Source organism: Homalodisca vitripennis, unplaced genomic scaffold (genome assembly GCF_021130785.1).
Source record: "Homalodisca vitripennis isolate AUS2020 unplaced genomic scaffold, UT_GWSS_2.1 ScUCBcl_1547;HRSCAF=5296, whole genome shotgun sequence".
Taxonomy (NCBI): Eukaryota; Metazoa; Arthropoda; class Insecta; order Hemiptera; family Cicadellidae; genus Homalodisca; species Homalodisca vitripennis.
Genome location: NW_025777687.1, coordinates 56,061 through 69,480, shown reverse-complemented (window position 1 = coordinate 69,480; position 13,420 = coordinate 56,061). Strand labels below are relative to the sequence as shown.

Sequence of the window (13,420 nt, the reverse complement as noted above, 5' to 3'; positions counted from 1 at the left end):
AATATTAAACTATTTATTTGATTTCTACACATGATAATCTTTTATTTTTATTACTTTAGGTACAGGTACCTTGGAATTGTAAATGAGACGTATTAAAATGATTAATGAACCCTGATATATAATACTACGTTCCTAAAATTAAATAAAAGATTTTCTTAACTTACATTTTGTTTGTTAAGTACACATTACGCTTAAAAGATTTTTCCCCGCACACAAACACAAGCACTGGCACTCCCGAACGTAGCTTTTTGAATCCACTCCTCGACTTCCTGCCTCTCACTCGTTGTTCCTGATTTTTAATGTTGCCCCCGCCAGCTCTCCTGACCACGCCTATGCTAAATCTCTCCATCATAATTGGTAAGTACCAATTTTTTCATATCAGCATGGCTGTCCCTTACATCATCGCATGATTTTTAGAAATAAGCATTTCAGCTGCTTAAAAAAGCATTTCCTGTTTGTTCATCATCGGTGTCTGAACGGATGTGTATCCACTTACATCCGGAGGATGTTTTTTCGAATTGTAATACAAGACTTCCTTTCCAGCAACTATGTGTACATTGATTCTATGAATTTTGTTATATTAATAATTACGTATGTCTTACAAATCTTTTAGAAGGAACTAAATTAGCAATTCAAAAAAAAATTTTCGAGTACATAAATGATGTGTATGACATGTTTGCAAGAGGCACAAAAAGGCAAAGGATTTCTCCACCTTTTGGCAGGTCAATTCCAAATACCCAAGAAAAAATATATTACGGGAATGAAGTAATACACGTCTAGACCTATCTGTTAGAAAACCTATTCGAATACTTTTATTCGAATATATACTCGAAAGTATTCGATTCTCCCATCACTACCTCGAACCGATCTCATTGTGGAGGGGAGGAATGTACACTGCCGTGTAGCCAACATGTTGATAAAAAAATACTTTCGTCCATGAGAGCCTCAGTACATTTCCTTTCTGGATATGCCTTGTAGCATATATTTGCCCATGTCTCAGTTATTACGGAAAATGACCAGTGGGTATTAAAGAAACGATCGTTTTTTAATTATGTAAATGAGAATTGTTATTTCGAAACGTATACTCTTCAATATATCAGGACAAGCTAACACCAGGTCAAATATTTCAAGCTATTCCAGTTTCCTCTATGTCTCAAACTCCGGATATACTATTCTGACTACTGACAAACGACAAATCCAAATTGCTTTGGATTAACTTCGGAGTTTTATCCACACGACCTCCCATTTTAATCACTTTCCGCCTGGACTACAGCGTAGTTTCCATCACGTACAGTAAACATACAACATCTGTGTCGTGCCGCAATTTCACCGGTGTAAATATACTTTGCAGCCTGTGGCTCTGGAATATCAACATTCGTAAAATGACCAGCATAATAATTATGAAGAAGGGGTGGTTGTAATAAAATGACATAAAGTTTAATGCTGTTCAATTTAAGCAATTATTAACCTTAATCAGGCTCTTAATATTATTACAATTATACAATTCAATGAGCGTGTCACTATTTTACTTTCAGTAATAAATAAACAATCAAAGGATTATGTTCTTTCTTATATTATGTAACACACATTTTATTACAAAACCTTGTAGCGAATCCAGAATTTACTAAATTAAAAAGGTGTAGCTTTTTAGTGTAGTAAGTAATACCATATCAATTAATATAACAGAAATAATAATAATGACAATAACAGAAACAATATTTCTCATTATACAATTCACGTAGTTTTTGTATCACGTAATCTAATAACCCTAAAATAAATTTATAATAATGGAAGTTCTGGAGTAAATTTATTGTGTAATGCTTAAAATTTAAACTAAGAATCGTTATATGAAGTTTTGGTTAAGATCGGAAATTTGTTGAAATTCAGGTACTTTGTAGGCATCTATATCATTTGATGGTAATTGTGATATTTCGCATTGATATCAGAATTTCTTCTGTTCACAAGTAATTGCTTTTCATTGCTCAGGTATATTGATTGAACAACGAAAAGGTAACCGTGATAATTATAACCTGCTTAGAATACAGAATTGCTAGTTTTTTGTTATTCTTCCCGTGTTCTGCTTATCACGATATGAAAAGGTCCAACTGTAAAAAAGGATTTCTCATGTGATATATAGAAAGTAAATAGATGATAGTCCTTAGGCCTACGCGCCTGGTGACACAACGAACATCAAAGTCCCACGGTTCACAATACATCGATACTATGCTTTCACAATTCATTAACGACGAAATATTTCAGCTTCGCTGTGAATAGCGATCCTCATTCAACTAATTTTAAACCGAAAATGCTAAAAATAAACAGCCGTCTGTATATGCGAGTTGAAGGTTGGAAGATTTTATGCGGTTGGCTGAAGCATAGCCAACCACTGACCACTTATGATTATCAAGGCTTCTGTTATCCGTATTACAGGTTGTCACCTTTTAGACAATTCCAAGCTACCATACTTGTTGCAGGTATGTTCGTTTTTGAGTATTTCTCAGGTTTAACGTATTACACAACTTTAACAGTAGGGAGATTTTGCAAGTGTTTTTGCAATTTTGATTTTTCGAATTCTACCGCAAGTTCAACTTTGAAACTGTGTTCTGTTAAGGTCGTATTTTCTAAATTTTAGAGTTTCGTCTTATAAATTTAATTTGGGTTTTTATTCGACTACCGAAAATTTTGTTTTTGGCACTTAAATCGATTAGCATTTCAGGTCTTCTTTAAATGTGTTAAATGTGTTCATTGAAGTTCCGATGTAACGGATCATAGGCCAGTTGGTCTTTTGGTTCAACCAGCATTTCGGTTTCAGTGACTCGGAATTGTTGCTTTACAAATCCTGTTTGTCAATGAGTAGGATCACTATGTATTGTCGGGGAGTGAAGAGGCCCTAGGTTCCGTGATATTGAAGAGAATTGTTACAGTTTACCCATTCCGTTGTTTTATTATATTATATTATTTGCTTATTATAATTCTCTGCACTTCTACAGGTTCACACGGTATAAGTTTTTAATTATTCTACCATATTTCCCACAGTTTATATTTTTGGTTAAAACCTTTAAGCGCAGCTTCAAAATGGTTTAGCATCACTTATGACCTAAACTAAAAATTCATTATATTCAATGTTGTCCCAAACTCGTCTATTCGCCCTACTAAAACATGGGGAACGTCTTGATCTCTGAAAGTTACCATCTAACCTCACACAATGTTTTTGCCTCTACACAGGGTTTTCCCGTAACTCTCTGGACAAAGGTATTTCAAGGACATTGCCCACATTGAAGTTCTCAGCAAATAGCCAATAATACAAAAACTGAATAAACGGCAGTTCTCAGTGTAGGCCATGTCTTTTAAAAGAAAATCTGCTTGAAATAAGTTATTTATTATTCGATTTAAATAGTTTTAACGTCGTTATATTTGTGATAAAACTCTCTAAAACCTATTATTCATGTAATTCTTGAGAAAAATGCTACTTTTTAAGATATTTCAAAGTTTTTACGGCCGCAATTTTAAAAATGCTAAAAATAATTTCATGATACTCTTTTTAGTGTCTTTTTTATCATAAACATTTTTGATTTAGTTAAATCTATTACTTTTTAAGATATTAATTTTTATAAGAAATAAATACATACAGACAGGTGATAATCTAAACATCTTTGACCCATGTTCATATGGTGAAATATATTTGTCTTCACTTCAACAATAACGTGGTATACCTTTGTCCAGAAAGTTACGGGACACTCTGTATAATACATTACCATATGAGAATGTAAAACGATGTACATTATTTCCCCAGAATTGCTTTCTCAATTAGCCAATCTACCTTGTCATAATACCTAAATATTGTAGACGTAAGTACGAATGTAAAACAACTTACATTATTTCCCCAGAATTGCTTTCTCAATTAGCCATTCTACCTTGTCATAATACCTAAATATTGTAGACATAAGTGCGAATGTAAAACGATATGCATTATTTCTCAGACACTGTATTCTCAATCAGCCATCCAGCCATAATACCTAACTATTGCAAATGTAAGTGTAAAAGTAAAACTATTTACATTATTTTCCATAAATTTTATTCTAAATCAGACATTCTACCTTGCTATAATACCTAACTATTGCAGTTATACCTAATTATTGTAAATGTAGGCGTTAGAGTAAAAAAATCAACTTTTTTCCAAAAAATTGTATTCTCAGTCACCAATTCTACATAGAGCACAGACTATTCTTATTGATCGATAAGATTACGTGATAAATCAAGAAGGTCAAAAAGAATTCCAACACCTGTGAGATCTTTTAGTATGTCAAGAAGCAATCCTTTAATCTCTTCTGACATGTCTACTTCTTCATCATCCCTGCTTGTTAATTTATCTTGACCATATCCCCTGGCATTGCTGTCGAGAGTCTCTTTTATATTCTTTTTACTCAGCTGTTTCTTCGCGTGCCCCACACCTCCCTTAAGCAACTTCTTCAACATCGGATAACCGGCTTTATATACGAATCTAGATATCCTGTAACTTACAGAAACAAAAGTAAACACGAACCATCTGGGTTTTGTCGTTTTTTTATCGGTTTTATCGATAAAAATACTGTCCAAATCATCCAGAAAACCTTTTTTAGTGAGAGTGGCGTTGACGGATTTACGGATGTCTTCGTCGATTCCACGGGCGGCAGCATCCATCAACTCCTTTTCATCCGCTACTGTTTCGTTACTCCCATTCTCGGGACCCAGTTTGCTCACGAGGTACACAACTTTGAACAACACCAACCGAGCTACCTCGCTTTTTATTTCGTCTGGCAGATCGTCTACTGACATGTTTGCAGCGCTCTGTAGACATCTGCGGATAGTCCGTACACAGTTTTCATCACAAGTCTCTTCCTTTTCCTCTAAACTCGCAGTTGTGTTCTTACAGCTATCGATCAATTTGTCGGATATGTAAGAAGCTATGTTGTCTATGATGGAGTTGTACTCGTTCTGAAAAACAAGCACGTTGGTTTCAGGTAATATAATTTGTAGACTAAATTCCTTGTAGCAATATTCATAACTAAACAATTACAAAACGTTTTCTCAGGTTCGAAACAAATATGCGTAAGGATATTCTAGTTGTTTCGAGTATAATTATTGTTTGGTTACGATTTAATAAAGTTCCTATTACAATACATTTTAATTATATTTTCCACTAATTCTTTTACTTTTAAAACGAAGTCGCAGAAGCAATTTTCTCTTTATACTACCTATCTGTTAATTACTACCAATAATATTTATTGAAATATAATTATACATACAACTAAAGCTAGTTTTTATTTAAAATCTTTAGAATATAAAACTTTAATTTCATGAATCAGTTTTTTATTCATTTTGTACAATAATATCGCAAGAATTCAGGGAGATCTGATGGCTAAGTTTAATATGTCATAATCGTTGTACTCCTTCAAGTTTCCTTGTATTTTATATAATTTTAAGCAAATTTTTGCTTTTAGAATGTTTTACTATTCGTATTTTTTGTAAGGATAATTTAGCATGTAACATGTAGTTATTTAGTGAAAAATCTTACACAACATAAAAACTTATCTGCAGTTAAAAGAACATTAGTCTACATAACTAATCCTAATCTACTTAATATAGTCTACATAACTAATCCACGTTAAGATTTTAGTGGGGGAGATACTTTACCAAAAGTCTAAGATCACTTTTGGTAAAGGTGTGCAGTTGGGCTTTAGGAAATGTGTTCATTTCTTTCCGTTAAAATCATGGTGATTATAATGCTTGTGTGTGACTCCCACTTTGCTTGATTACATTATCAATTTCCTTTTCAGTTTGAAACGGACCGGACATTTTCTTTCTACTCATACAAAAATAATTTTTCCCGTGTAATTTTAACCCTTTTGTCAATTCAAAAATGGTAGGAGTAATACTGCCATGTGACTTTCTAAGAATACAATGAAGTACATCCCCTGGATGAGTTTTTACCATCACAGAACCTAATCTTGCTTGTGTACAATTGAATTTACATGCAAAATGTCAAGTTTATAACATATTTGGCTGTCAAGATACCCCTGAGTTTGGGCCTTACTAGCGCTCATCCAAATCACATGGACATACATATATTATCATCAGACAATACCTTTGTTTATGTATAAATTAAATTCCCAAAAAAAATCAAGTCTAAACGCAGTATTTCCGTGAGATATCTGGGTAAGAGTAAGGTAAACGGCCAGACACACAAAAGAACAATTTTTCCACTCCCTACATCATGAGCTTCTTTAACGCTGAGTTAAAAAAATATATATGGTTAAATCGGAAAAATAATTACTTACTTCGTGGAAAAGCAATACTAAAGGTGGCTTGCAATAATGTTTGAAATAGTAAATTAAAAAGAAAATGGTAAAAAAAGATTCAAGAGTGTGAGAGCAAAATAATCTTAAAACTAAATATGCGTTCCAATACTAATATTACACACTTCATATTCTTTTAAAACCTGGATCTTGTGAGTTATATTATTTGTTTTCTGCGCTGAAGACAAGACAAACACAGAGCTTAGGAGTATGATAGACCACATCTTTCCTGAAACAAAATATTGACTCAATATTATATTAGTACAATTGTGGTGATATTAATGAAACAAAATGATTGAATATTGAAATCGTGAACAAAAAACTCAGTAGATCTTTTAAACATTTATAAGTATGTCAGAAACGCTCTTAGAAGAAGCGAAGGTCATGTGTGTGTGTGTGTGTGTGTGTGTGTGTGTGTGTGTGTGTGTGTGTGTGTGTTTGTGGGGGGATGCTCAGTGTCTGACCGCCTCTTAAGTGGTACAATACTGACGTGGAAGAACGGGAAGCTGATGTAGAACCACGGCATTGAACAGTTTATTGTTTTGTGCAAGTACGACTTCAGTGACTATCTAGAGAAGTTAAACACGGTATAATTATGCTATTTTATTACTGTGTGCAATACGACTTCAGAGGTTATCTAGAGAAGTTGAAACACAACATCGACTAGTTTAATGTTCTGTGCAAGTACGACTTCAGTGAATATCTAGAGAAGTTAAACACGGTATAATTATGCTATTTTATTACTCTGTGCAATACGACTTCAGAGGTTATCCAGAGAAGTTGAAACACAACATCGCCTAGTTTAATGTTCTGTGCAAGTACGACTTCAGTGAATATCTAGAGAAGTTAAACACGGTATAATTATGCTATATTATTACTCTGTGCAATACGACTTCAGAGGTTATCCAGAGAAGATGAAACACAACATCGACAAGTTTATTGTTCTGTGCAAGTACGACTTCAGTGATTATTCTCAATATCTTTCATGAGTTTTTTTGCTAGTTTTAACTTATTACTTGTTCTAAAATGGCGGCCATTCGCATTTACACAGTTACATTGGTTTTACTTGATATGTTTCAAATGAGAAATGTCTTACGGATATAAAATAAAATAACTTTCAATATGCCTCATTGAAAATATTTTGTTTGTCTTTTTACTATATGGAAATAATTGTTTTTTTTATCTGAACGGTTTGCAGATAGGGGCCGTACAAATTTGTTAATAATATACAGTAAAATTGATGATATAACTGTGAGCACTAAAATATCTCACCAATTCAAACTAAACTTTGTAGTATCACAGGACTTAAATAAGCACGTTAGCTAGTTTCGACCAGCCAAAGGTGGCGGCCAATGGCATTTTTGCAACAATTTTTTTCGAGTATTTCATACAAAAAGCCTAATCTGACAAGCGGTTGTACTTTTATCTTTAAGAAAAGTTTCGTTAATTTTAAGGTTTTGAAGATGGCAACCGTTGGAAAGTCTTAAAATTATACATCAACACCAAATAAGTTGTGTACAAATAGCCTCTATTTTAATCTCGTAAGGATGATGGAGTTCCTAAATATTTAAAGGTGTTAAGTTAAAATGACAACCTTCACAGTCATCTTTCTATCAGTTTTTTTACAAATTAAACGTTTAATAACGCATCTTCAATTAGACACCTCAAGATGACAGACACACGTGAACTCTATTTTTCTTCCAAATTCGTCATCAGTTAGGGTTCCGATGATCTCTTAAGCAAAACAGACCCGACTTAAGCTTTGGAAAATATTTTATTCATTTTTCACTGTAACATTTAAGTAGAGTCAATAGTCAAGCTCTTTATTCCATAGACATGGGTCGCATGGATAGAGTGCGTCTATTGCTCATATATAACTTTTTTCTTACGTACACTGAATTTAATTGAACTATCATTCTAGTTTTTTTACAAAATCGACTTTTCTTTACGTTGCAGAAAAATAAATATAATTGAATGCGTCAATTGCTCATATCACTTTTTTCTTACGTACACTGAATTTAATTGAACGAATTATAGTTTTTTTTTACAAATCGACTTTCTTTACGTTGCAGAAAAATTAATATTGTGGAAGTCGCATGTATAGAATGCGTCAATTGCTAATATACTTTTTTTCTTACTTAAAACTGAATTTAATTGAACAATCATTCTAGTTTTTTTACAAATCGACTTTCTTCACGTTGCAGAAAATAAATATTGTGGAGTCGCATGTATAGAATGCGTCAATTGCTCAAATATAACTTTTTTTCTTACTTAAAAACTGAATTTAATTGAACTATCATTCTAGTTTTTTTTACAAATCGACTTTCTTCACGTTGCAGAAAAATAAATATTGTGGAGTCGCATATATAGAATGCGTCAATTGCTCATATATAACTTTTTTTCTTACGTAAAACTGAATTTAATTGAACTATCATTCTATTTTTTTTTTACAAATCGACTTTCATCACGTTGCAGAAAAATAAATATTGTGGAGTCGCATGTATAGAATGCGTCAATTGCTCATATATAACTTTTTTCTTACGTAAAACTGAATTTAATTGAACTATCATTCTAGTTTTTTTACAAATCGACTTTCTTCACGTTTGCAGAAAAAATAAATATTGTGGAGTCGCATGTATAGAATGCGTCAATTGCTCATATATAACTTTTTTTCTTACGTAAACTGAATTTAATTGAACTATCATTCTAGTTTTTTTTACAAATCGACTTTCTTCACGTTGCAGAAAAATAAATATTGTGGAGTCGCATGTATAGAATGCGTCAATTGCTCATGATATATAAAATTTTTCTTACGTAAACTGAATTTAATTGAACTATCATTCTAGTTTTTTTACAAATCGACTTTCTTCACGTTGCAGAAAAATAAATATTGTGGAGTCGCATGTATATAGAATGCGTCAATTGCTCATATATAACTTTTTTCTTACGTAAAACTGAATTTAATTGAACTATCATTCTAGTTTTTTTTACAAATCGACTTTCTTCACGTTGCAGAAAAATAAATATTGTGGAGGTCGCAATGTATAGAATGCGTCCAATTGCTCATATATAACTTTTTTTCTTACGTAAACTGAATTTAATTGAACTATCATTCTAGTTTTTTTACAAATCGACTTTCTTCACGTTGCAGAAAAATAAATATTGTGGAGTCGCATGTATAGAATGCGTCAATTGCTCATATATAACTTTGGTCTTACGTAAACTGAATTTAAATTGAACTATCATTCTAGTTTTTTTTACAAATCGACTTTCTTCACGTTGCAGAAAAATAAATATTGTGGAGTCGCATGTATAGAATGCGTCAATTGCTTATATATAACTTTTTTCTTACGTAAACTGAATTTAATTGAACTATCATTCTAGTTTTTTTACAAATCGACTTTCTTCACGTTGCAGAAAAATAAATATTGTGGAGTCGCATGTATAGAATGCGTCAATTGCTCATATATAACTTTTTTTCTTACGTAAACTGAATTTAATTGAACTATCATTCTAGTTTTTTTACAAATCGACTTTCTTCACGTTGCAGAAAAAATAAATATTGTGGAGTCGCATGTATAGAATGCGTCAATTGCTCATATATAACTTTTTTCTTACGTAAACTGAATTTAATTGAACTATCATTCTAGTTTTTTTACAAAATCGACTTTCTTCACGTTGCAGAAAAATAAATATTGTGGAGTCGCATGTATAGAATGCGTCAATTGCTCATATATAACTTTTTTCTTACGTAAACTGAATTTAATTGAACTATCATTCTAGTTTTTTTACAAATCGACTTTCTTCACGTTGCAGAAAAATAAATATTGTGGAGTCGCATGTATAGAATGCGTCAATTGCTCATATATAACTTTTTTTCTTACGTAAACTGAATTTAATTGAACTATCATTCTAGTTTTTTTACAAATCGACTTTCTTCACGTTGCAGAAAAATAAATATTGTGGAGTCGCATGTATAGAATGCGTCAATTGCTCATATATAACTTTTTTCTTACGTAAACTGAATTTAATTGAACTATCATTCTAGTTTTTTTACAAATCGACTTTCTTCACGTTGCAGAAAAATAAATATTGTGGAGTCGCATGTATAGAATGCGTCAATTGCTCATATATAACTTTTTTCTTACGTAAACTGAATTTAATTGAACTATCATTCTAGTTTGTTTTACAAATCGACTTTCTTCACGTTGCAAAAAAATAAATATTGTGGAGTCGCATGTATAGAATGCGTCAATTGCTCATATATAACTTTTTTCTTACGTAAACTGAATTTTAATTGAACTATCATTCTAGTTTTTTTACAAATCGACTTTCTTCACGTTGCAGAAAAATAAATATTGTGGAAGTCGCATGTATAGAATGCGTCAATTGCTCATATATAACTTTTTTCTTACGTAAACTGAATTTAATTGAACTATCATTCTAGTTTTTTTACAAATCGACTTTCTTCACGTTGCAGAAAAATAAATATTGTGGGAGTCGCATGTATAGAATGCGTCAATTGCTCATATTATAACTTTTTTCTTACGTAAACTGAATTTAATTGAACTATCATTCTAGTTTTTTTTACAAATCGACTTTCTTCACGTTGCAGAAAAATAAATATTGTGGAGTCGCATGTAATAGAATGCGTCAATTGCTCATATATAACTTTTTTCTTACGTAAACTGAATTTAATTGAACTATCATTCTAGTTTTTTTTTACAAATCGACTTTCTTCACGTTGCAGAAAAATAAATATTGTGGAGTCGCATGTATAGAATGCGTCAATTGCTCATATATAACTTTTTTCTTACGTAAACTGAATTTAATTGAACTATCATTCTAGTTTTTTTACAAATCGACTTTCTTCACGTTGCAGAAAAATAAATATTGTGGAGTCGCATGTATAGAATGCGTCAATTGCTCATATATAACTTTTTTCTTACGTAAACTGAATTTAATTGAACTATCATTCTAGTTTTTTTACAAATCGACTTTCTTCACGTTGCAGAAAAAATAAATATTGTGGAGTCGCATGTATAGAATGCGTCAATTGCTCATATATAACTTTTTTTCTTACGTAAACTGAATTTTAATTGAACTATCATTCTAGTTTTTTTACAAATCGACTTTCTTCCACGTTGCAGAAAAATAAATATTGTGGAGTCGCATGTATAGAATGCGTCAATTGCTCATATATAACTTTTTTTCTTACGTAAACTGAATTTAATTGAACTATCATTCTAGTCTTTTTTACAAATCGACTTTCTTCACGTTGCAGAAAAATAAATATTGTGGAGTCGCATGTATAGAATGCGTCAATTGCTCATATATAACTTTTTTTCTTACGTAAACTGAATTTAATTGAACTATCATTCTAGTTTTTTTTACAAATCGACTTTCTTCACGTTGCAGAAAAATAAATATTGTGGAGTCGCATGTATAGAATGCGTCAATTGCTCATATATAACTTTTTTCTTACGTAAACTGAATTTAATTGAACTATCATTCTAGTTTTTTTACAAATCGACTTTCTTCACGTTGCAGAAAAATAAATATTGTGGAGTCGCATGTATAGAATGCGTCAATTGCTCATATATAACTTTTTTCTTACGTAAACTGAATTTAATTGAACTATCATTCTAGTTTTTTTTACAAATCGACTTTCTTCACGTTGCAGAAAAATAAATATTGTGGGAGTCGCATGTATAGAATGCGTCAATTGCTCATATATAACTTTTTTCTTACGTAAACTGAATTTAATTGAACTATCATTCTAGTTTTTTTTACAAATCGACTTTCTTCACGTTGCAGAAAAATAAATATTGTGGAGTCGCATGTATAGAATGCGTCAATTGCTCATATATAACTTTTTTTTCTTACGTAAACTGAATTTAATTGAACTATCATTCTAGTTTTTTTACAAATCGACTTTCTTCACGTTGCAGAAAAATAAATATTGTGGAGTCGCATGTATAGAATGCGTCAATTGCTCATATATAACTTTTTTTCTTACGTAAACTGAATTTAATTGAACTATCATTCTAGTTTTTTTACAAATCGACTTTCTTCACGTTGCAGAAAAATAAATATTGTGGAGTCGCATGTATAGAATGCGTCAATTGCTCATATATAACTTTTTTCTTACGTAAACTGAATTTAATTGAACTATCATTCTAGTTTTTTTACAAATCGACTTTCTTCACGTTGCAGAAAAAATAAATATTGTGGAGTCGCATGTATAGAATGCGTCAATTGCTCATATATAACTTTTTTCTTACGTAAACTGAATTTAATTGAACTATCATTCTAGTTTTTTTACAAATCGACTTTCTTCACGTTGCAGAAAAATAAATATTGTGGAGTCGCATGTATAGAATGCGTCAATTGCTCATATATAACTTTTTTCTTACGTAAACTGAATTTAATTGAACTATCATTCTAGTTTTTTTACAAATCGACTTTCTTCACGTTGCAGAAAAATAAATATTGTGGAGTCGCATGTATAGAATGCGTCAATTGCTCATATATAACTTTTTTCTTACGTAAACTGAATTTAATTGAACTATCATTCTAGTTTTTTTACAAATCGACTTTCTTCACGTTGCAGAAAAATAAAATATTGTGGAGTCGCATGTATAGAATGCGTCAATTGCTCATATATAACTTTTTTTCTTACGTAAACTGAATTAATTGAACTATCATTCTAGTTTTTTTTACAAATCGACTTTCTTCACGTTGCAGAAAAATAAATATTGTGGAGTCGCATGTATAGAATGCGTCAATTGCTCATATATAACTTTTTTTCTTACGTAAACTGAATTTAATTGAACTATCATTCTAGTTTTTTTACAAATCGACTTTCTTCACGTTGCAGAAAAATAAATATTGTGGAGTCGCATGTATAGAATGCGTCAATTGCTCATATATAACTTTTTTCTTACGTAAACTGAATTTAATTGAACTATCATTCTAGTTTTTTTACAAATCGACTTTCTTCACGTTGCAGAAAAATAAATATTGTGGAGTCGCATGTATAGAATGCGTCAATTGCTTATATATAACTTTTTTCTTACGTAAAC

The 13,420-nt window shown here is 31.4% G+C and overlaps 1 protein-coding gene across 1 annotated transcript; it reads right to left on the bottom strand.

Annotated features, from left to right (window-relative positions):
• Positions 1-4,171: 4,171 nt before the first annotated feature.
• Positions 4,172-6,598, bottom strand: LOC124371533. The gene is made up of 2 exons (XM_046829886.1): positions 6,461-6,598; positions 4,172-4,974 (listed from the first exon to the last, which is right to left on the bottom strand). The coding sequence occupies exons 1-2, from the start codon at positions 6,557-6,559 to the stop codon at positions 4,228-4,230; spliced, it is 846 nt and encodes a 281-aa protein (XP_046685842.1). The 5' UTR covers positions 6,560-6,598; the 3' UTR covers positions 4,172-4,227.
• Positions 6,599-13,420: the final 6,822 nt, after the last annotated feature.

Bases quoted from the DNA above. Each gene is read 5' to 3' on its own strand.
- LOC124371533 (XM_046829886.1), bottom strand. From the start codon at position 6,559: ATGTGGTCTATCATACTCCTAAGCTCTGTGTTTGTCTTGTCTTCAGCG. The intron at 4,975-6,460 runs GTGTGTAATATT...CTTGTTTTTCAG, and splicing joins AGGTTTTAAAAGAATATGAA to AACGAGTACAACTCCATCAT.